The following is a 24212-nucleotide window of genomic DNA, read 5'->3' on the forward strand; positions in this document are numbered from 1 at the left end:
CCTCCCCCAGCATCCTACACATCCCTCCCCTCCTGCCATTCCTCAATATCTTGGTCTCTCTGTCTGTATGTCTGTCTTGCTTCGTTTCCTTGACAGGCATCTCTCTGTCCGTCTGGCTGACTTTTCAACCTGCATCCAGCAGGCCCTATCAGTCAGACAAACAAACCAACTGAGAGGGGCTCCCCTTCCTTGCTCTCAGATTATATCCCTCTCCCCAGGGCCAGACGCCCGCCTGACTGGGTGGGTGGGTGGGGTTGAGGGGGTGGGGTGGTCAACAAAAGGTCCTGACTGGTTCGCCCTTCACCTCAAGGTTATGGGTGATGTCCAAAGCAAGATAGAAGTTCAAAGCCAGCAAACAATGAGAAAAGTGGACTACTTTCTCCCCCCGCCGCCCCAAATCCCCAAACAACATGGGAAGAAATAAAAGAAAAAGGCTCCCTTGTATACTAAAGGAGAGGAATCCCCTTTTGGGAGGATCCCCAAGTGCTACCTCCAGCCCAGTCCTTCATTTGTCACACACTTTGTTTCTGAGGTATCTTAAAACACTTTTGGCCCAACTGTTTGATGACGGTCCTGGACTAGTGCACCACAGACCTAATTCCCCACCACCCCATCCCTGGGCTTGACTCAGAGAAACTTGGGAAGGTGAGAAGGATGGAGTCTATCTTGAAGACCTGTCCTTAGAAGCACCCCAACTCTCTGCCATTGAAGGCCCTGACTTTCTTTCAATCTGCTTTGGCCAAGGTGGTGGAGGCTCTGGGGACAGACTTTTAGTCTAATGACCTCCACTAATTCCCTACCCCTCCAACATCGATTTCCTTCGAATTTTGTCATCTGAAGTCGGGGCACCCTTGGGTTGAACCACAGTGATAACAAAACTAACCAAATTCTCTCCATTCAATGGAGAGTGAGTGGGCTGGCTAGTTTTTTTGTTTTTCTCCTTCTATATTTGTGGTTGATTTGATTTCAGGCATTTGACGATGGGAAGCAGTCAGGGAGAGAAATGTCACAAACCAGGATAAATATTATGAAGTTTTCAATTTTTTTTATTTTCCTTGTGCCCCATTGCAGTGTATACATGCAGCCCAATATGTTGGCATACGAAAAGAACACTGTACATACATAGAGACGATACATTTCTCAAAACAGTGATGGAATATGAAGATACTGCATCTCATTGAATCGTGGTAAAGAAGGACGCGACCCCGTTCGGTAAGCTAACCGGCCTCCAATTCGTTTGTAGCTCCCCTCGACTTTGCACAAGTTTGAAAAGTCCCTTCCCTCCCCCTTTGCCCCCAAATCAAATTATGTAAAAAAAAAAAAAAGTATTCAAACAAAGTAGGTTATGGTTTCTTTATTTACAAGTCTTGTAAAACACTGTTCCTGTATGAAACATACATTCAAAATTCTCACCAGTAAATCAACCTCGCCATGAACATCGCTCCTTTTGTAAACAGATATAGAATCTTAAATATTTTTTCATTCTTCCTTTTTCTTTAAATTGCATTTTTTCTTCCATCGCTTTGGTTCCTGCAGGGAAATATATATATATATATATATATCTCTATAGACTATTTCTCTTTTAAAATAATTGCGAACAACTCTCCTTTCCTGGTGGATTTCGGGCAAAGCTTTTTAGGACACGGAATGGTAGGACATACACACGCACACACTCACACACGCACACAGCTGGAAGGGAGAAAACAGAACGCGAGTATTTACATTGTCTGCCTGCTCTGCCCGGTCTCGGAATTCCTGCCTCCCTCCCTCCCTCCCTTTGCAAACAACACTGGATGAAAGGGCTTTTAATGATCCGATGTCAGTGCATTGCACAAGTCGGCGTTTCAATTAAGTGTTGGGTGGGATTTGCCAAACTCGCTCTCCACAGGTATTTCCTGAAGAAAGTTTGGGGAGTCAGCAACAGCCTGCAAGGGGAGTTTGTCTTTTCTCTCCCTTCTCCCTCTGGTCCACTGTTGAAGTTCAGGGGCTGGACTGGAGCCCCAGGAGGGCTCTCTCCAGCGCGACTACTTCCCGGCTACAAAGCCCAAAGCCACTCCAGGTGGGCAGAGGGCTGGGGCTGCCGGGAGAGCACTTGTTTGTTCTCGGGCGAGTCGGTACCTGAAATGGTTCGGAAATATTTCCAACGTTTTCCCTCTCGTATGCCTCCTTTCGCATCGGCTGTTGGAGAGAGTACTGTTTGTCTTCCTTTCCATCAAGGGGGAGCCGGGCCCTTCTCTAACTGAAGACTCCCCTTCTTTGGGTCCCCTACCCCTTCACCCTCCTCCTCCCAAAGTTTGCAATTTGTTCGTTGTGGTGGTGTGTTGTTGGTTTTTTGTTTTTGTTTTGTCCCTTTCCAAATTTGATTTCGCACTAGTCCTCGCTGCATATCCTGGGTCTTAGACACTTCAATCCCAGATCAGCCATCTTGCACTGGGGTCCAAGCAAAGGGACCTGCAGCTAGGTGTGGAGACCCCTTCCCTCTCTGTCCTATGCCTCCCTTTGGAAACTAAGGAGACAGTCTCCTCATAGCCCGGGTGCAGGGTCTGTCACAGTTAAGAGGTAACAGCTCCGCCCTGGGGCGTGGGGTGGCCAAAATACTCCGAGTAAGGGCCATAGGGGTCCCAATGAAATGGATTCCAGTTGATATGGGAATTGGAAAATCCCATTATTCTCTATAATAACGCCAAAATCCCACGGAAGGTCCACGCGGCTGTTCTGGCGTGCGAACCCCACACTTCCCTCTGTCCCTCGGTTCCACACCTTGCTCCTGAAAAGTCACAGTGTGGCTTGACCTTGTCAAGGGCGAAATCTGAGTTTAATCTCCTCTTGAAAAAAAAAAAGCCCCACGAACCCCCCAAGGCGGGACCGACTCTTAGAGTAGCGGGTTGGCAGAGTAGTACTGTAATCGGTCTCTGTTAATTTTTTTTTCTTTCATTCGTCTGTTCTGAAACCAGATTTTGACTTGGCGGTCGGTCAGGTTGAGCATGCGAGAGAGTTGGAGACGCTTCTCCTTGTTAATATAGACACTGAAGAAGAATTCTCTCTCGAGTTCCCGAATTTGGTATTTTGTGTAGGGGCAACGTTTTTTCCGGGTCCGCTGGCCACCTGTAGGATGAGAGAAGGTAGAGAGAGGATTGTTGAGACTGGAGAGCGGGGTGGCCTTGAGGTTTCAACTTAACCCCTTAACATGAGGAACACGGGCACGAGAGCTGGGACTCCCAGGACCTTTGGGCTAGGCACTCCCCTAGTCTTCCCTCTCCTGGACTGTTTCCGCTGCCAGACTCCTGACACCTTCTTCCCCTTCTCCAACTCACCTCTTCTCTCGAACCCAAAGCCGGGAGGATCAAGGGAATGATTTCTGCAGGAGAGTGGCTGATGAGCGAGCTCTCCTCACACAACCCCAGGCAGAGCCCAGATAAAAGTCAATACCTCAAGTCAGACCGCCGCCCCCCATCCCCCCACCCCCGATGAAGGCAACACACCAGACACCAGATCAGAAACGCATGTTCTCCCGAGCAACAGGCTGCAGAGGCTGAAGCCTTTAAAGCCAGCCGGGGGCTACCCTGAAGCTCTTAAGGCCCTGATAGACTAAACAAACAGCTCACGGAAATTTCACCTCCTATCACCTGGGGCATCTTTTCTTTTTTAAAGGGGCACAACAAGACATCCCTCATCCCAGTGTCTCTTGTGGCCACGGCTCTTGGGCTTGGATTTGGCAAACATCTCTGACTTATCTTTCCCCTTTTTTGTGAGAGGCAAATGGTCCATGAGTCTAGACTTGGCCAGTCCGTCCGGATTCATAGCCTGCCCTTGGTTAAAAACAATGGCCCCTGGGCAGATTGGTCCTTTCCTTTAGCTCCATAGCCGGCCCCTGACCCTGCCTTCCCCCCTTTCCCAAGCAAACTACCAGAGATCTCAGCAAACAATCCCCTCCTCTCTGAGGTCCTCTCTAGATACAGGTAGGGTCGGAGGGGGAGAGACAGAGCTCAGTTCTCAGCCTTGGCAAGCTTGGTTTTAAAGAGGGGTTGAGGGGAGAGGGGAAAAAAACCCCACAGACATAAAAAACCCCCTTCTGACAGATTGAATAACAATTGCGAGGAGGAACACGCCGCCGGACAGAAGGCAGCCAGTAATTGCCACAGTGCCTGAGTAAAATGGCTTCCTTTGGACAAAAAGGCCAGTTTTGGGTTAATTTGTTTCTTTCTAATATATTGCTAGCGTGGGCCGCGAGGGCTGAGCTAGCTGGGCAGCCCGGCTCCCTCTCTTCTCTTGCTCTTAGGCGGTGGTTACGCATCAGCCCTGCCTTTGAATGTGGGCCCCTAACTAGACTCTGGGCGCAACACATGGCTTTTATAAAAAGCGCTGGATTACCTCGGTATCAAAGGCTCCGGGTTCTCTTTCGGGGTGAATTTACAGGCGCCCCCCCTCTGCTTGCCCCCTTCCCGAGGGCTGACCCCGGAGCGGGAGCCGAGACTCTGGGCGGTTGCCTGGGGGGTGGAGGGTGGAAAAAAAAAGAACCGGGGTGGGTGCTTTTCTTTCCTTTTTTTTCAGGCCTCCATTGGCCGGTGGGTATTTCACGGCCAATTTCAGGCCTCGCCACGTGATCGCGCCTTTTTATAACAAAGTTTTGTTGGGGGAAATCTAAGGGCCCTTCATAAACCTTATATGCTTATAAAACAGCATATAAAAATTTAACAGCGGGGCTGCGCTACATTTCCAAGTCCCCTCTCGGAGAGCGCGCGGGGCCCTGCCTTTATACCTACTGGAGCCGCTGGATTTGTCCTCATTGTTGCCGGAAGATGACTCTGGGCTGCTGCTGCTTTCGGTCCGCCGGCGCCTTTCCTTCTCCTCGGCGGCAGCCGCCGCCACAGCCGCCGCATTCTCCCGGCCGCAGCCTCCGCCGCCGGCATCCGAACTTGAAGTTGGCGGGGCTGCTGCAGCAGCCGCCGCCGCCCCGGCCGCCGGGGGCATTTTTTCCGCGCCCTTATCTCCCGGATAGTCAGAGGAGGAGGCGGTGGTCAGGTTGTCCGGGGGGCCGTATGCAGTCTCGAAAAACTGGTCGAAAGCCTGGGGCAGGACCCCATTTCTGCCCACCGTGCTATAGAAATTGGACGAGGAGCCCGTGGTGCTGGGGTGGTGGTAGACGTTGGCGGAGTTCTTGGCCAGCATGTCGCCCACGCTCGCGCTGCCGGAGGCGGGCAGGCATTCCCTGTGCATGAGCTCCTCTGCGGAATAGCAGTGGGGCAGGTTGGCCCGGGGGTGCCATTTACTGGAGGGCTCAATGGCGTACTCCCGGAAGGTCACTTCTCTTACAGGTTGTACCTGGGGGAGGTTGGACGAATAGGAATATGTCATGGGGCGAGAAGACGGGGTTTGGGGCAAAAAAGAAGGGAGGCTCGAGAAATCAGGACCCGAGACGTAGTAAGTACAACTAGGCAAATACATGTTAGACGAGCAGGGCACGCGCTCATCAAAATCCATCCTGGGCTACCTCGCTCTCGGCGCATTAGCTGAGCTCCACATGATTCTCTGATGCAGCTGCGTCTTTGAAGCAGATCCGTGAAGTAGAAATTTGGAGACGTAGGCTGACGTGGAAATCTATCCCCATCCTTAGCAGGGAGGTGCTGGTCATGTGACCAAATGTTGAAATTGACAAGCTGCGAGTCTGGGCCCTTTCCCCCCCTTTCCTCCCTATCCCTCCCCCCCCCCCCTTTCCTTTCTTTGTGGCCATCTCAGGGGAAGCAACAGATCGGCACTTGGTATTCTCACCGAAAGCTCAGTAATCTCCAGTGTAACTCATGTTCGCTGGGGCACCCTCCGAGGACCGCCGGACGCGTGACAGACCTTGCCTTGCTCTCCGGGGGTGGGGGGGGGGGTGGGAGAAGGGGGGCTCGAACCTCTTCCTCCCCCTAGACTACAGACCTCGACTGTCCGTTCCATCTCTCCCCTCTTTAACCTGGCTAGTGCCTGCTAGCCTTAGCCAAGGTGATATTGTGGAGGCATCGAGACTTGGGTTTGGGGCTGGGGGCCTTGTGGTTTCTGTCTCTGGTTTGGCCTCGGGCTCTCTCCTTCTCCCTGGCTTCCTGGACACCCCCTTCCAGCCCCCGTCAAGCTCTCCTGTTTCCGACTACCGCCCCACTCCCCCCCCCCCCCCCCCGCCCCCGGCATCTCCCACCCCCGCGTCTATCTATTTCAGGGCTAGCCTCCGTCTCGGTGAATGTGCCGGGCTCGGGGCTTGTCTGATTTGCACGGTGGCTCCATTACACGCTCGCATTCACGGTCACTTCCGAGGCGCTCCAATAACTCCCCTCCCTTTACTAGAAGCCTCAGCAATCCCCCAAGGCGGTTTGCACCCGGGCTTTGCAGACCTGCTCAGTCAGGCAGGGCGTTCGTCTCACCCGGGATCTTTCTCGCTCTTCACCCCCACTTGCTCTTTCACCCCCCCCCCCCCCATCTTCCCACGCTTGCTCCCCAGCTTCGGAGCTCCCTGATGCAGAGATCTGGCCTAGGAGTCGGTTGGGGAAGTGAGGAAGGCTGCATGCTCTCCTCGATGCCTAGCACTGATGGCTTGGGGAACCAATGGCCATGAAGCAAGTCCCGGCTCCACAAACACTTCGAGTCTTGCTTAATTGCCAGCAGCCTAGTTAATGGGAATTGACATCCAAGGCTCTTTCCAGGAGCAGGCTGGATGCTCAAAGACTCTCCAACCACCGCTTCTCCACAGCAGGCAGACCCAGACAGACCTGGGGAAGGGGTACTGGGGAATGGGTGCTCCCAGGGACAGAATAGGAGGAGCTGTTTTTGAAACCTCGGTGAAGGCTTTGCCTCTCTTTGCTTGAAAGAGAGGACAGAGTAGGCAGCGGCGGCTGGACAAGGCAGGGACTAGAAAGTCTCAGTGTACACCCCACAAAACGAGGAATACCAAGGAAAATAGAGGGGGAGCCGAACACAGCACCCTTGGAAGGAGACAGTTGAACGAGAGAGGCAGAGACACAGGCAGAGAGCCAGAGAGACACACACAAAAAGACGAGACAGAGACAGTCAGAGACAGGGAGTCGGAGAGAGACAGAGAGAGACGCCTCTGATTATTCTGACAGTCTAACTCGTATTTACTTTAGAGAAAGGGGAAGAAAGTCAAAGAAGTGGAGGAAAATCCTGGCAGTTCTTCCAGATTTAATTACTCAGCTTTGAGGGGCGAAGAGGGAGGGGAAAATCAGTGGCCGTGGCAGCCGGCCACAAAGAGCGCTGCAGAAGCCTGGGTGCTTAGGAATTGATCCTACTTTCCATCCCTCTTTTCCTGGACCTTTCTGGGGTAAGGTACCAAAAGGAACTCGAAATATGAAAAAGGCTACCCTTTTGCCATTCCGCATCTCCAACTTCCAGAGGTCAAAAGTATCTACATATGGGGGGGGGGGAGGGGGGAGGAGATTTGCAGCTAAATTCAAAGATCTCCAGTATTTAAATGTCAACATCGATTTATTTATTTATTGCTGAGTTGACCGTAACTGACTTAATAACAAATCTAATCATGTTTGCTCCGGGAAAGAAATATTCTCATTATGTATTTTCGCCAAATGATGGTGCACCATTCCATTTGAATACCTGCCATAAATATCAATAATACGCAGTAATTACTTTGTAGTGGAGCAAACTAATTTATTAGCATTTATGTTTATATGCCTTTTTTTTTTTTTACAAGGATTACTTCTCACAAATCACGTCCCTCGGACACCGCCATTTAACGAACTCTAATCAGGGTCTGAGGCAAGAGGACCTTCCGACTCTTAAGGTTGGCGGGATAAATTTCGGGATGATTCCCATCATTTCCAGATCGCCATTTCTCCACCCAGTTGCTTGGATTGAGGTAGAAAAATGAATGGGCGGTGTGGGGGAGGACCATGGCTGAGGGAAAGGGAGAAGGAAGTTCCCGACCTGAGACTGATAGCAAGAGATTGCATTTCAAGGAAATAACGTGGATTTCCAGAGGCTACTCCAAGGTTGTAACACGTTTGTCTCCTGCCTGCTCTCCGGGTTGTATCCTCTCCTTCATTTACTCTTGGAAAAAGGAAAGGGGGGGGGGACAAGAAAAGAAGAAAATTGTACCTCTGAAGAGACTTAGGGTTTTCCCCTTTTTCTTTCCTGTGTTGAGGTTTCCATATTTAAAAAAATACAACATCCCCCACCCTCGACTCCCCCCCACCCCCTCCCTCCAACAAAAGGGCTGTCTGAAGGATTTCAGTGACTTTGAGATAACAAAGGCGCCACCATCGCAGGCTTCGCCCCGCCCCTGGGCGATGGCAAACCTATTCTTGCACTTGTATGAGGGCTTTTAAGGCCATAATTGAACACGGGACGTCTAGGAGAACCGAAAACTGTTCTAGACAGACCTCTGGCTTTATAGCCCTTTGGCAGTCAACTTCAGCTTGTGGTAGAGCAGACAAACTCGCGGTGCTCAGCAGTGAGATGGATGCGCCACTCTACCCACAACTCCTGGCTGTCCCGTTTTAATTAACTGCCCCCCATCCCCCATTAAAGGGAAGAATGACCCGAAAAGGTTGGTATGAGGGTGCCAGTCTCCTTTAGATTTACCTTTTCCAGATCCATATCTTTTTTCTTATAGTGGCAAAGGGGGTGGTTTTCACCTTTAACCCCATTACCCCCATGGATGTGTACTGAGAACAAAAGCGATTTCAGGGACTGCACTGCAAAGAATGAGAGGGAAGAGGGTGAAGGTGCAGTCAGGATGGCTGGCATGAGTAGGAGGCCTGGCTGCGACTTTGGGAACAGGCTGAGGGAGGTGGGGTGCAGTGGTTACTGAGAAAAGAGCTTTGAATGGCGCATATGTGAACTCCCAAGAACAGAACCGTCTGTCCCAAGAGAACGGTTTGGAAGCCAAGGGAAGAGGAAAGGCCAATTTCATATGGCAAGCCTTTTGGAGCTGCTATTGGGAAAGACTGGGAGCGAGGAGGTAATATTTGACGGGGTAAGGGGGAACAACCCCTGTTCATAGCTTTATTTGCTGTTAAATGAAACCTACCACTTTACACTCCCAACCTTCTCGAAATGCCTGGGCGGGAGATAACTGAGCTGGAGAGGGAGCTGGCTGTTCTGGTCATTTTTTACAAACAGGAGAATAATATTCGTTATTGGAGGAGAAGTGGCAGAGAGTGGGGAGGAGGCCCAAGGCTGCCAGGGGGAAGGAGAGGGCAGTTGATTTTGACTTTGCTTTTTGCCTGTCTGAAGCTGTTACAGGAGGCCCAATCCAAGGGCACAAGGCTCGCTCAGCTCCGGGAGAGGGCCAGAGGACGTGAGAAGGACTGGCAAGAACATGGGCACATCAGGTCTCTTTTCCCAGGTTCTCCAAGCTTTCCCAGGTAAGGGAGAACCGAAGCTCTGACACTTGTCACGGCAATCTGGTCTCTGCAAGCTGTGTTTTTGCACAAGAGGAAAATAGCCAACCGAGGAGATCGATCTTATTTCTATCTCGCACTGAATTTATTTAATTTTACTGGTCAACACGGAGTTTCTTAAGAGTTTTATGTAAAGTGCCTAAAAATTCCTTCAGAGGAAGGAAAACAAAGCCAGGAAGTTCGGACGTTTGGATTTTCGTGCTTCTGATGAGCAAAGAGCGCAATTCTTTCTGACTCTTGTGTAAAAACTTCAAGCTCTCTATGGCTCTGGGAGGGAGGGTTGGCTCCTCCGGTTCCGTTGGATGCATTTTGGGGCGAAACCCATTTTTGAAGAAAAGTGAGGCAAGGGGAGGTGGAAAGAGGCCACATACAGGCATCCAAGTCACCTAAGACAGTAGTGATCCAAAGCAGACTTGGAAATGCGGAAGCAAAGAACGAGCCATGCTGGCTGGAAAAAACAAACCAAACCCTCGCCTTGGACTTGGCGGAGGATCCAGGCTGGGAGCTCGAGCTATTGTCCAGTTTCCCGGCCTCTCTGCACCGGTGGGCAGTGGGCTAGAGGAGTGCTGGGAGGTGGGTGAAACTGGGACGCCGTTTTATTCTCACAATCTAAACTTGGGCTAGCGATTCCAATCAGAACTGACTGACTGTATTTGTCTGGCCCGCTCGCCACAGACTTCTCTTTTCAGTATAGGGACCCTCTGGCAGTCGCTATACAGTGGGTGGGCTCCGGTGGCCAGCGCCCAAAGGGAAAAATGTATTTTCTGGTGCTCCGAAGTCCCCAGTGTCCACACACGAGTCTGGCTTTGAAATATACACCTGGTTTTGATTTGGGGTCTTATCGCATCGATTCTCTCACCCCCTTCTGGAGATATTTTCTTCCTTTCTTTTCTTCTTCCCTCTCCCCCTTCCTCCCCTCTTTCTCTCCCTCCTTCCCTTTCTTTCATCCTTCCTTCCATCCATCCTTCCTTCCTCACGCGAGAGACAAGATATGTCTCGAAACGAGGCCATTCTCCTCCACAAGGGCTGACACTTTTCGCCTTTATCTTGCCTGCTCACTAGCAACACACCGAGACGGTTTCTCCTCTGGGTTCTGGGTCCAGGAGAAGTCAGGGCTTGTTCGAAATCTGAAGTTACCCATTCCGACCCATTTTAGGTGCAAGGGAATGTCCAGTTTATGAAATCTTGGCCCAATGTAAACATCCGCTTGGGTCTCAGCTCCGCCGCCTTCTTGGAATTGGGACATTAATTTCTTCAAACCCCCCCTCCTCCGCAGTCAGATTTTCCCCACCCCCGGCACACATCCTCCCTCTCTGCAAGCTCAGTCCTGTTGACACGGATGCGTGCAGCACCCACTCAGAGCTTTGCCTTCCTCTGCCCTCAGTCTCCTTCCCAAGTTTCTTTCCTCGAATCTCCAAAGAAGGTTGGCCACTCGAAAGAGAGGCCTTCCAAAGGCTCCGCATTAGGAGGAACATGGGCACAAAAGAATGGGGACGTGGCTGGGCAATTTCCTGCTGGATTCTAGACCAGTACAGACGGTCATTACCCTCAGTTACACTTCAGCTTGTCCTTGGAAAGCCGGATCTAAGTCTTTCCCAAAGCAACCCTCTTTGCCATCCTCCTTCTCTTCATCTCCCTCCGATTCCAGGGACCTGCTGCTGATTCTAGTCCAGCTGTGGGGTACTGGAGGCTCTAGGACTCAGATGCAGTCTGCTCATTGTCTGAATTTTCTGGTGTATGTGTGTGTGTGTGTGTGTGTGTGTGTGTGTGTTTGTGTGTGTAAGTCACTAAAAGGCAGGGTACTGAACCAGCCTTGGAGTGGGATTGAAACAGTGGAGCAGGGAGGGATTCAATAAGGCCACTTCCCTGATAATCAAAGAATCTTTTCTCTTTATATCCTTTTCCTTTTTTTTCTTTTTTCTTTCTTTTTTTGGGTCACTATGTTGGAAATTAATTTGGCCATACCAGCTATCAAGGATTTGTCTTCTCTTTTGACTCGTCTAGATCGCTTTGACTCCTCTGTCCCCTCCCTCAAGTTCCTCAAAAATCCTGAAAAACAACCAAACCCGGAAAAAAACAATGGCCCCTACAAAACTATTGCATTAACTCATTTCTCTCTGTGTGTTCTCATACAGGTGCAAGACTCCACAGGCAACCATGGGTGGGAGAAGAAACATCTAGAACGAGTGGCCTTGGGATGTTGGCTGCTAAAGTCAGTTTCTAAGGTATCTTAGATTTCTGGAATCTCCCCCAAAAAACCATTTTAATACATGTATATGCATATATATATATAATATTATATATATATATATAGGCTCGCACACACCTAAATATATACACAAGATATATAACCATTTTTTTAAGGGTGGGAGAGGTTCCTAGTCTCTTGTATTTGGGACCTGCAGATATGGTTTTCAAAAAAAAGATGTTTCCCTGGCCAATTGGGGGCAGCTCAGTTTTCTACAGAAGTCACTGGATATGCATGTGTGGGTGGAAACACCCCCCCCATATTCCATTCAAGAAAGGTCACACAAGCGCACCCATAGCTTCCTCTCTTCTATTTCAGAACTCAGCTGCTGCTGCAGCTAGAGCTCAAAAATTTGATAAATCAGCCATGATCACCACTAGGTGATCTGAAGAAATTTGTGCCCACCACTCTGCCATCGGTCGCCTGTCAATTCCTCTGCTCACAATTCCAGTAGCCATACCACCTTCCCCACCACTGCTCAGACAGGCTTGACTTGACATTTGTTCTTTATCAAATCAGTAGTTCAAAATCATAATAACAAGAAAAATATCCACCTGATTGGTGAATGGATACCTATCAATTATTCTAAATCTTTCCTGCCACCAGTATCCTATGAATAACAGCCTAATGGATATCCTAAGAATCTCAAATTCTGTTTCCTTTATCTCTGCATATAGAGTCTCTTGGTTCAGTTGGGAGCAAAATCTGGTTAATGTTTCCAGGTTCCCAACACTGACTCAAGAGGGAAGGAACATTTTTTTTAAAAATCCCTTTGAGAATTATTTTTATTCTCATTGCTTTCACAAGTTGGGAGCTGGAGAGATTAAATAGGCAATTCTTCCAAGGAAGGTTATTTGAGTTCCTCCAGGTTCCATCCTCCTTGCATCCTTTGGTTCATGAAGCTTTGTGTTGAATCACTATTCGGTCGGGATAGTCTTTTGGTTTGATTTTGTTGGCATTTATTAATCAAGAACAGGATCAGTTTCCCCTGCACCCCTCTCAGGAATGCATCTGGGGCCAACTTTGTCTGACTTGGCCTTGAGGCACTTCTAAAGACCAGGGGAAGGACTTTCCCTATCAGGTTAGAGGTTTTCCTCCCCTTTCCCCCCCAACCCTCATTCTGCTCGGGGACATGTTCCAGCTTGGCCAGCCCAGTTCTCTAAGGAAGAAAGCTAGTCCCTGCCTTTCAGGCCCGAGTATAAGGACAGTAGCTGGGCACCAGCTGCAGCGGCCCCAGCTCAGCCCTAAACTGGGACTTGCCCTGCTTCTGCTTCCTCTCTGCTCTCCACAGAAATAAAGAGTAGCCCCTGTTTCGGATTCGTTGCCTCTCTGTTTCTGCTATATTTGGGGGCAGGGGAGGGCTGGCCCTGGAGGTACGTTGTTGAGTGTGTGGGAGTGATAGGATGAGGGAGAAGATCTTTTTGGGAGCACATTTTCGGTTTTCTGTCCCCTTCCATAATTCTGGTTTTTCTTGACTGATACTCTATCCAGTGGGCAGCAGTTCACATTTCAGTGTGGTAGTAACAAAAAGCAGGATGTGACTCTTGGGCTAATGAGTTTCGGCCTGGCCTAGTCCTTTCAGGGTCTCCCCAAGATCTTCACAATCTGTCTAAATGCACACAACCCAGAATCCTTTTCCTCAGTTAGCAGTGAACAGATGCGGGTGTGTGTAGTGGGAGGAGGGAGATTCTGGGCTTTTCTTTCCTTTTCAACAATGATTTCCAGGGGCCCCTTTGGATTCATTTTGAGCCGTCTGGTTTGCTTTAGACATGTGCCAATCATTACCTGCATCGGGGATAAGGCTGAACAGCGGGTGGGCAGGCACGATTAAAAACGAAGGCGAGGTATTTCTGAGCTACAGACGCCCTAGGAACAGGCCAGCAGCATGAAGAGAGTCGGCCTGCTGTGGTGCGTGCGCTGGGCTCTGGCAGTCACCCTTCATTTCTGGTTATGCTTATTTATTTATTTATTTATGGCCAGAATGGGTAAAGGAGAGACAAGAGTGTTTTGCCCAAAACACCATCATGAATCTCTGCAGGACTTAGTTCAGTCCCACCTCAAGGTCTCCAGGGTTCAGAGTCCTGGCGCTGAGATTCAGGTCCTATCAGATGCAAAGTTGGGGGAAGCGTGGGGAGAACAGGGAATCGTGCATCAGCGGGGCTTCAGAAACCCAAAGAAAGGAGGTAGCCCTCCCCTACCCACATTTCCTCTCCTTCCCACTCTCAGGTCCTCTTGAGTTTATTTCCCTTTGCCCATATTTAGGCTTTGGATCTGGGCACCTAAAAGACCCCTGGGACCTAAACCCTAGCTTTCATTCGGCAAACTAGGCCAGACTAGCCTAAATTTTACAAATGCAAAAGAGGAAGCCAAAAAAAAAAAAAAGCCGAAAGAAACTGGCCAGGCCTCAGCCCGCCCTGGAGATCTCACGACACGATCTCAATCCAGATCGACGGCGCTGTTGTCTTTCAATTAATCCCTCTCTCAGTCCCAAGCCATGCACCAACCCCCACCCCACTGTCAAGAGCTTCACTCTCCCTGGACTCTTACCCTGCTGGAGACTACATGCTCGAGGTGGCCGGTCCTTGGTGTCAACGCAGTGTCCAGAAAAAGTCTGCAGAGGGGGCTCAGGGCCCTGAGGCAGGCATTGCATACCTCTTTAGCCCCCATAATCCGCGGATGCTCTCTCTCTCTCTCTCTCTCTCTCTCTCTCTCTCTCTCTCTTCCACCCCCCCCCCCCCCCAACTCCGGAAGGGAGGATGAGAGGCCGACCAGCCATCTTCAGCTGCAGGATTTGTTTCTTTCACTTCATCGGCAGGGAGGGGGAGGGAGGCATGTAGATAGAAGGTTTTCAAAGGAAAACAGCCCCCTTCCAAAGGAAAAATACAATAATAAAAAGCACATCGGTACTCCAAGCAGCCAGGTTTGCTCGCCTTCAACATTTTGCCAGGAATTAACAAGTCTGAGAAAGAACAAAGTCACAAAGAAGGATTGGCCGGTTGTAGCCGCCGTCTCCATTCCCCTCACCCCCAGAGTCCAGGCTGGGATCTGAAGAGGCCAGTGCCCCCTCTCTCTACTCCCTTCCAGCACGCAAAGGGCCTGGCCACAGACATGACCGTGGATGGCGCTCAAGAGGACTTGACCTTTACGCCGCTGAGGAGGGCGCTTTCTTTCACGCTACAGGGGGAAAGGGGGAGGAGGGAAGGGGTGGGAGGGGGGAGCGAAGGAGGGTGGAGGAGAGATGCCTCTTTATCTCGGGAACTTTCCAACGCTATTCCACCCAATAGCAATCTGTGGAGTCCCAATTCCTGTCCCCCTGTCTTGAGTAAACGAGAGTTTTCCCTCCCCGCTCCACTACCTCCAGTTTCATACTCTCTTCCCAGTCCTTGGCTTTGTGTAAGGTCGCCACCCAGCCTGAGAGCCTGGGGCCACAATGACAGTGGAGAGCAGGGCCTCCTTCCCCCCCCTCCCCCAGCCTAGCCAGACCTGAAATGCAGCTACTCTTCCTACTCCTAAGTCAACCACTCACAGACCTCTCCTCTATCTGGACCCTTCATCACTAAAGGACTACAGTGCGTTCTGCAACATTCGACCCAGAAATGAAGGTTCCTGGCTAGGGGTGTGGGGAGAAGAAAAAGGCAAGATAGCCAAAGTTCCAGTTCCTCTGCTCTCAAATCATTCTGGGAATTGTCCCCCGCATGTCCCAAGAAGACCCAGTCTTCAGAAAGGGTCTGTGCCACAGGCCTTGACACTGAGGCACATTCGCTGCAGTGTTTTTGCATTCTCCTTTAAAACAAAACAAATCTCACCCCCACCCAAGAATTAGCTGGCTTGTGTGTTTGGTCTTGAGCTTTTAGTGTCTAATCACCAGGTCTGAGAAAGGCCCTCCGGGCCTGGAGCTCGGAAAACTGAGAGCCGCTAGCTCTCCAGGCAACCCAGGCAGCCCTTCTGAACCTCTGGAGAAACTGCAGACAGCTCCCAGGGCCACCCTCCACCTTCAGGGGCTCCGCAGGCGGGCCAGGGAACCCAGAACCCCCAGAACTCCGAACAGTGTCTAAACAAATACAAGATTTTCCAGCGGAAGTATTTGGGGGAGAAAAACACAGTTTCTTTTCAGCCAGTCTTAGAATTCCTTTTAGGAAATATGTCGCTGTCAAGTTTTATTTCCCGTTGCAAACCGCCTTCTACTCTGCCAAGAATTAAGACGGAGAGCGATTAAATACCCATTTATTCTCTTGTCGGGGTCCTGGGCCTGGCGAAGGTGGGGGCCCACACAATCTATCCAAGCGTTGGTTTTACTGTGTCCTTCCTCCTCGAACAACACCCAAATGAATCTAATCTTTCAGAACCCAACTCCAAGGCTGCAGTGACGTCAGCATACATCAACTGAATGCCAGTCTTCGACTAGGGCTATAGTCGGGGAGCGCCTAGCTAAACTTTGGGAGCCGGCACCCTCCTCCTTTGCAGGCCCCCCAATCCCACACTCCCAAAACCAGTCTCCATGCCAGCGCTCCTGGGACCCAGGTACACCCTACCCCAACCAGCCTGCGGCTTACACCACACTTACACCGCACACCACCCTTCTCTCACACTCTCTCATACTTAGAATTATTGTCAAGATGGAGGGGGGGGGGGGTCTGTCTCCCGGTACCATTTTGCTAGGACTTATCACTCTGCACCCGGGATTCGTCCCAAATGAAAGAAAAGCCTGGTGCGTATGTGTGACAGATCCCTAACCAAACTACCGCCCCTTCTGTTCGCCCTATCTTGCCTATCATTCCCCCAAGCCTATTTGGACCTTCTGAAATGGGGTGGGGGGATGCTGCTCCTCCCAGAAAGGCATTTGCAAATCTGGCTTCCTGCGCCTCAGCTAAGATTAGGTCTGTGCCCGTAAGCAGACCAACGGAGGGAGGCTAGGGCCAGCCTGGCTAGCGGGACTTGAGGCAGAAGAATATTTATGACCTAGCAGCTTTTCTCTTTTTTAACGGCAAATTAAAATAACAAACAAGCCGCTGCATCCTCGGCCTCCTCGCCGGTAGGTAGGAGCAGTTGGAGAAAAGGTGCGGAGCCCGCCGAAGGGGGCCCTTCCCATTTCGGAAGGAATTAAGCAGCCTATTATTTACTCTCTGGCCCGAGCAGATGAAAACTTAATTGGCGTGCCTGTCCGGGGAGCGCGGCATAAATCTCTCTCTGCCTCTTGGATATCGGCTGCATCTTTGCTTATGAAAAATGGGACGTGAACGACTGGCTGAGCATTTCTCGGCTTCTCCTCCAGGTCTCGGGCTGTTGACACGCATTCGATCAACTTTAAAGGAATGCGCATAAATCAATGGTGGGACCAGGTCTTAGTCTCCATCTTCGAGGTCCGGGAGGGAAGGACTCCCCAGAGCGACCAGCCCCAGGGCTCGGAGTGGGATCCGAAGCCCTTGTTGCTCTCCAGAGAAAGCCGGGAAACCATGGAAAGACGCAAGGGAACAAAACCGGGCTGCAGAAAACCCCAGCAAAAATATAACTTCATCGACTGTTCGGCAAGGCTGCAGAAGCACCCAGCCTATCTCTCTGTTGAGAAAGTCTTCTCCCTCCTTCTCTAGAGAACCCTCTTCTGCACTTCGGGTTTGTTTTTGTTTTTTTTTTTAAAGAAAAGGCTAAATTTTAGGTGTGTGTGTGTGTGTGTGTGTGTGTGTGTGTGTGTGTGTGTGTGTGTGTTCCCCAACGGGGCTCATTTCACATTTTTGTGTATGTATGTGCTTTGCAATTTAAAATAGGTCTATTTAAAAACTCCAGACTGTGCGTAAACAGCAGAGGAATGCACACAGCGACGTGTTACAAATTCTCTCTGTGAAATGCCTTTAATAAACTCTATTACATAAAAACCCTGATGCAATAAAGAAGGCTAACGGGCCTAGCTTTAATCACTGGTGATAGAGCAGTCTCTTCTGGGTGTACACAGAGTTTAATTTTTCCTTTCCCCCCCCCCCCAATCTACAAGACTTTTCCGGCCGGGTAGCAGCGGGGCTAGCCCAAGGCCAGGGTCAATCAATTTCACGAATGCTTTCGAGTTGCGCCCAAAGCCCTCCCGCTTTGCTTTTTAGAAGGAAGTGAGGAAGGGGGGAAGGGAGAGAGACAGAGAGACACAGAGACAGAGAAAAACAGGCAGGCAGGCAGAGAGAGAAAGAGAGGAGGAAAAAAGAAGAGGAGGAGGAAAAAAGAAGAGGAGGAGGAAAATGAAAGGGAAGAGGAAGAGAATAAAAAAGAAGGAAAAGAAGAAGGGAGAGAAGGAGGAGAATTGCCTGGGCATTACCCAGCTCTCTCTGTTCTGTTTGTCCATGTCAGGGCTGCACCAACCAGAGCAGCCACCACCATTATCTCGAAGATTAATGAACATTTTAAATAAGAGATGAAGAAAGGAACACCATTCACATCGTAGCAGCATCTCTAGAACCATAAATATCCCTTCTCACCTTCATCCCTAATCCCTTCATTCTCCTAGCTAATCTGTTGTCTTTGACATGTCTCCTTGCAGGGTGGGTTTAGAAAAAAAGACAGAAGGAACCAGTATTGGGTGCTAGTATCAGGCCTTCGAAGTCTGAGTTCCTGAGGTCACTCCACTCACTGCCTGCCAGCCTTCCAAGCCAGGGTAATTAGTAAATTACTCCATTCTCTAGAAATTAATACCCATGCAGCAATAGAAGTTTCCCTGACTACATGTCTACAAGTAAACAAACACAGAAAAGGAATAAGAGAGACTCTGTGGCTTTCCCAAGTAGTCTATAGGTGATCTATGATGCCCTCGAGGTGCAGTTATATTGGGAAATACACTGGGGGTGTGTTTATGGGTGAGTGTATTTTATAGAGAGAGAGCAGGGGTAGGTTATAGTCATATATCTCAAACACACGCACGCATACATACACACACATACATGCACACAACTTTAAAATCCTTATATCCAGAGTAGAATTACATTTTGTGGACTTTGACAACAATTTTTAAGGTGGCTGAGTTATGAAGAAGTACTTTCATTTTCTCTATATAATTATGAATCTTAAAGAGGAAGGTTCAGCTTTTTGGAAGTGCTAGGAACAACATAGGCAGATGTTTCTTGGGTTGCTTATGTGTGTGTTTGTGTCGCTCACAACTGAACAAGAATGAATTATTCCATGCAGTGATAGTTTTAGCCCATCATTAATGAAGTCCTATTTCCAATATAAACAGTCACACCTTCCAACAAAAGTCTGAACACAAAGTCCTATGTGTGTGTATATACACTATTACATGTACATATCTAACACATGCACACAATACCTATATAGACATGTGAGTGTGCTCATATGTAAATACATTATATCTGCTTATATAATATATGCATATCTTCTTTATGAAAACCCAACAGGCAAGTCTCACAAGTTCACACAAACTACCACATGTACATATCTAAAACATGTATACAATACCTACGTGGACATAGGAGTGTGCTTATATGTAAATGCATTATATCTACTTATATAGTATATATGTATATCTTCTTTCTGAAAAGCCAACAGGCAAGTCTCACAAACTTTCAACTCATGACTGTATGCTGGCAAAATAACCCTCAGCTGCTGGACTTCCAATGGACTTTTCCTATGAATGACTCTTAGGGTCAGATCTGTAGCTCTGAAATCTAGAAGGGTCTCCATATTGACCTTTAAAGAGGTAGGGTTCTTTGAATTTCTGAAATGTAATTCTAGAAGTCTGTAGTTAGCAAGGCATCTAAAACCTTTTTTTATTTGCCATAAAGGCTCCCCAATAATTCTAAATAGGGTAGTAGACCACCTTAGAAGTCGACGGGAAGGAAAGGAAGGTTATTTAGGGAGGCCTCCTGTACTGTAACCAACATGTACAGCTTTGAAAATGCATTCATGTACTTCTGACAGCAGAAAAGGGCCATTACTAAAATGGCCTAAACTGAGCTCTGGAGTGACCATTATTATTAAAAATTTAAAAACAGATTCCATATCACCTAAAGCAGATGATTCCCTCAACTTCATGAATCATCACATATTGCCCACATTGGCCCACAACATTTTAACTGGATACAATATTTACAAAATATTTCCAAACCTTGATGGTACACACCTCTATTAAAAATTTTGAGTATATCCATCCATATGTCAACTATTCACAAACCTATACAATTGCATCTATTTGCATTTGCTTCTCCTGGAGTTAACACCCCCCTCGCACCCCCAAAAAGAACAGCTCTACCTTAGAAAAGGCCTAGTATTTACCTTGAATTCATCGCCTCTCCATCCCCTCTCCCCGCAGCCCCGAGCAGCTTTAGATTTTATGAAAAGCTGCATGACAACAATTCGCTGAAACACCAGGTGGCGCCCTTGATCCATCAATCCCAAAGAGGCCGATTCATGAGCTGTCAAAAGTCAAGGTCACAAATTGTCTTTTTTTTTCGTCAAGGTCAAGGTTTAGATCTTTTCCTAGTCTTGTCATGGCAACAAAAATCAAAACCTGCACTTTTTAGACACATTCAGACCCAACAAAAGACCTTAAAAATACGGCGGCCTTGGCATTTCTGATACTCACAACTGGTTCTCATTTTCCACTGAAAGCCTGGGAATTTAGACTTCTCCTTTCCTTCCTTTTTTCTTTTCTTTTTCTTTCCCCATCCCCCACCTCAAAATACCTGACACTTTAACCTTCCCTAGGCACTTATCGTCTGACAGAATTTAGAGATGGGAAGATTTCGCCCTTTGCTCAAAAATTTATAGCAAGAATGTGAACTGGATTGAGAATAGGAAAAGAAGGGACCTATCTTGAAAAGATGAGATAAAGCTGGGTCTTCACTCTCCGCGTATCGCATGTCCAGGGTAGGGAAATAAAGAGTATTTCCTTGAGATTGTATGGCAGTGACTATTTTATTAACAGAATAAACATCGCTAGATCACTATCTACATATCTTAGAATTTTTCATTTTCAGTAGAAATATAAAAAAAATGAGGGTGCACAGATACATCGTTCACAGTGCGCTGAATGTCTTTATTTACAAGATAGCATTTTTTTAATAGTGAATAAAAACAAGTCTAATGTGCTGGTTGAAATAACTGATTGATTAAAAAGGTGCTGTAAGACGAATCCCTAACACTGCCTAACGCTGTCTCATAACAGATGATAAACAAGGAAAAAAACTAATTACTTAAATGATCAAAATATAGGCTATAGAAATCAAAATATTTCTGGGGGGGGCAAGAATGGATTCCGACTCTGAGTTTTCTAGCCCTCACTTTTTTTTCTCCAGAAAAAAAGCTTCGTCAAATAGAAAAGGCCAATTCTAACAGTACTATCCATGTTCTAACAAGAGTTTGGAAGGTTTGTTTTTTGTTTTTGTTTTTTCCCGAATTGTGATGTTTTTGTTTGGTGGTCGTTACAAGATTAGGCTAGAAGGTGTCTTGGGAGAGCAAAGGCGAATTAAGAGATGTGGAGTCCTTTGAAAAATCAATGGTTTTGGAGGGGCAGGAAATACAGTCCAAATGCCACGATATCTGCTTGTTAGCAGCGATTAAAAATGCTTCTAAGGATTTTTCTAAGCAGACATTTGCTTCCTATCTTTCAGAGCTTGGCTTGGCTGTGTTCACCACCCAGACTAGAAATCTTCCTTCCCCAACGCTGCCTCTTTCCCTGCCCTCTCTCTTGATATTTCTGTCCTCAGGATTCCAATATCTTCTTTCCTCTCTGTCTATACATTAAAAAATAAAATAAATGCATTAGCTTTACCATCCAGCAAGTGGACATTTCCACTCGGATTTAGTTACCTGAGCAGCCATCCCACATACACTGGGATCGGAAACGTAGGGGGAACATTTTTTTTAATGAAGGCAGATGTTGACCATGACCTTGTGAATTTCACCAGCTTTCATTTTCTAACGGTTTAAGAGAGCGTCCTAAAATGCAAAGGTCACATAAATACTTACAGGATTTCAGTAAATGCGTAACTTATCTGAAATTGCGTATTTGGGGGTTGGCGTTTGGGTTCTAGAGTTGGGCATTAACAGTCAGTCAGCTTGGGCTTTCAGGAGAACTGTGAAGTCTTAATCGTTTCTTATCGCAAGGTTTTTTGTTTTTGTTTTTTCAAAAAACATTATAGGTTCCATCAAAGACACAGCTATCTCTTTAGGAAAGAAGAGGGCCACTGTCTCTCCTCTGATCGTTTTCATTATTATTAATTATTATTATCTGAATGTAGGCAAGGCAACGAGTTCGACAACTTTCCCCAGAAGAGTCACCTCTTCTCTCCATTAAAAAGAAATCCATTAACTTGTCGTCTTGAGTTTGTTGATGACTTTTTTCTCTTTGACCCTCCTGTTTTGGAACCAAATGGTGACTTGTCGCTCGGATAGATTCGTCGTGGCTGATATCCTCCTCCGTTTGTCCTTAGTAATGAATTTATTTGTAGCATATTCCCTTTCGAGTTCTTTTAATTGGACCTTGGTGTAAGGCACTCGTTTCTTCCTTCCCCTCCGGTAGGAGTTCGCATCCGAAGGATGTGAGACAACATCTATACAGCAGGGAGAGAAAGAGAGAAGGCGAGTTACATACCCAGCGAGCAGGCCCGCTGTGCCCCAGGATGGCACGAAACACAATCTGACTCCCAGACGTCCAGCACCCTGACGCCTGCCCAGCCCACTTCTACTTTGGCCACCTTTGGATCCGGGCACTTTGTCCTACAGGAGGAAGGATCGATCTGAGGTCAAATTGTTCTTTTTTACCCTCAAGTTAAATCAGCAGAGGTTGGCTACCAAATGGATGAGAAAGGGTGCTCACGCTTATCCTTGTTCAAGGAGTGCCCAGGCTCTGCAATTGGTGCCCACCTTGGGGAGACTGTCTAGTAGCTGGGGACAACAGACATTCAGCTGCCACATCCCCTCCCACCTCCCCAGCTCTCTTTCAGTCTAGTTCTCTGGCCTATGTGAAAACGGGCAGCTCTTGACTGCAGTCTATTGGGAGAAAGTGAGGAGAGAAATTGGACGCTGGGGATGGTCTGGAGGCTGAGGGGATGGCTCTATGATTTTCCCAAAGTACTCCGAGAACCCCACTTTGGAGGAGAAGGGCTCCAGACCGAGGAGACACGCGCACAGCGGAGGTGACCAAGTGCCCTCTCGGTTACCGCTCGGGCACCCCTAACCCACCCCCACTCCTAAGGTGACAGGCATAAGTGGGAAGTGGAAAGCAGAACCGCAGGCGCTGTAGCAAAGATGTGAGACAGAGGGTGGCTGGCAGCACGGAGAGGACGAGAAGGCTCGGCTGGCTCCCGAGAGGCGTTGAGGGTGCGAGGGGAGCTGGGGAAAAGCCAGAAGCGAGAGGGACGAGCAGAGGTAGCATCCCGGAAAGCTCAGTGGGGCCGCAGCGTGAGGGAGAGGGACGTCATTTACCGGGCAGAGTGGACTTCCAGAGGTGGGGAGGTTGGCCTTGCTCTTTGGGGCAGTACACCTGGCCATTCCAGCCGTTGGGCAAAGCCCAGGGCTGGTAGCTCTCCATGGGCAGCCCCAGCGGCTCGTGGCGGGGCTCACCGGGGCCCCCGAGGCCCGGCACCACGGGCATATCCAGGTAGCCGGGCACGGGCTGGTGATGATGGTAGGGCCCCGCCGCGTAGCCCTGGTGATAGAAGGCGAACTCCTTGGCGCGGGAGCTGAACTCCTCGGCCGCCGCCGCCGCGGGGCCCGCAGCCGTGTCCATGTACTTGTCAGCGAAGGCGGCGGCGGCAGCGGCGGCGGCGGCCGAGGCGGGCTGCGCCGCGGCGGCACAGGACTTGAGCGCGTTGGGGTGGTGGCCCATGCGGGCGCACGGGTAGTAACCGCTGCCGAAGTAGCCGTAGGGCAGGGCGGCGCCCGACGAGCTCTGCGCCGCCGCCGAGCAGGGACTGCACTGCTTGACCGGCTCCGCGCCCGCCGCCCCCGCGGGTCCCGGGCCGCCCGAGGACGACGACGAGGAGGACGCTGCGGCGGCGGCGGCGGCGGCGGCGGCGGCGGCGGCGGCGGATGGGGGGGCCTCTCCCGGGGCGCTGTAGGCAGCCGCCGCTCCGGGGGCCAGGGGCGCCGGGTGCGCCATCAGGTTTCGGCACTGGTTGGCCGCGGCTGCCGCCGCGGCCGCCGCCGCCGCGGCCACGGAGAAGTTCCCCCCCGCGTGGGCGGCGGCAGGGTGGTGGAAGCCCCCGCCCCCCGCCCCGGCCGCCGCCGCCGCCGCCGCAGCAGCAGCCGCCGCCGCCGCCCCCTCCATGTTCTTGTTGAGCTCGTCCGCCACCAGGCCGCCGCCGTTGTCGTAGAGGAACATGACGGTGGGCTCGATCCAGCGGGGGTGGAGGAGCACGGAGGCTGTCATAGCCCGGGCCGCATGGAGGAGACCCTAGTGGCGCTGTTTTAAAAAGCCCCCAAGAAGTGAAGAGCGCGCTCCGCGGGGCCGGGGCCCGAGCGAGGGGGGCGGATCGCGCCCCGCGGGGTCGCGCCAGGCGTCCGCCCATTGGTCCGACCCACCCGCTCCCTCCCACGTGATATGCAAAGAGGGCTGCTCC

At 49.8% G+C, this 24212-nt stretch overlaps 2 protein-coding genes and 1 long non-coding RNA gene across 7 annotated transcripts; 1 reads left to right on the top strand and 2 right to left on the bottom strand.

Moving 5' to 3' along the window:
• Window positions 1–1023: 1023 nt before the first annotated feature.
• HOXA11 (homeobox A11) lies at window positions 1024–5584 on the bottom strand. Of its 2 annotated transcripts, none has more exons than XM_072651011.1 (2): window positions 4764–5584; window positions 1024–3105 (listed from the first exon to the last, which is right to left on the bottom strand). In XM_072651011.1, exons 1-2 carry the CDS (start codon window positions 5479–5481, stop codon window positions 2873–2875), a joined length of 951 nt encoding a protein of 316 aa, XP_072507112.1. In that variant the 5' UTR covers window positions 5482–5584; the 3' UTR covers window positions 1024–2872. The 2 variants fall into 2 exon arrangements, with proteins under 2 accessions (XP_072507112.1, XP_072507113.1); XM_072651012.1 differs by having other exon boundaries at window positions 2886–3105; window positions 4760–5584.
• A 146-nt stretch (window positions 5585–5730) lies between these two features.
• Window positions 5731–12975, top strand: LOC140532492 (uncharacterized). Of its 4 annotated transcripts, none has more exons than XR_011976540.1 (3): window positions 5731–8968; window positions 9244–9374; window positions 11546–12975. It is a non-coding gene; the product is annotated as an uncharacterized lncRNA (long non-coding RNA). The 4 variants fall into 4 exon arrangements; XR_011976539.1 differs by having other exon boundaries at window positions 5731–8554; XR_011976538.1 differs by having other exon boundaries at window positions 5731–7312; window positions 7700–9374.
• Window positions 12976–20086: 7111 nt separating this feature from the next.
• On the bottom strand, window positions 20087–24101 carry HOXA13 (homeobox A13). The gene is made up of 2 exons (XM_072651009.1): window positions 23077–24101; window positions 20087–22202 (listed from the first exon to the last, which is right to left on the bottom strand). The coding sequence occupies exons 1-2, from the start codon at window positions 24020–24022 to the stop codon at window positions 21958–21960; spliced, it is 1191 nt and encodes a 396-aa protein (XP_072507110.1). The 5' UTR covers window positions 24023–24101; the 3' UTR covers window positions 20087–21957.
• Window positions 24102–24212: the final 111 nt, after the last annotated feature.

Source organism: Notamacropus eugenii, chromosome 3 (genome assembly GCF_028372415.1).
Source record: "Notamacropus eugenii isolate mMacEug1 chromosome 3, mMacEug1.pri_v2, whole genome shotgun sequence".
Classification (NCBI taxonomy): domain Eukaryota; kingdom Metazoa; phylum Chordata; class Mammalia; order Diprotodontia; family Macropodidae; genus Notamacropus; species Notamacropus eugenii.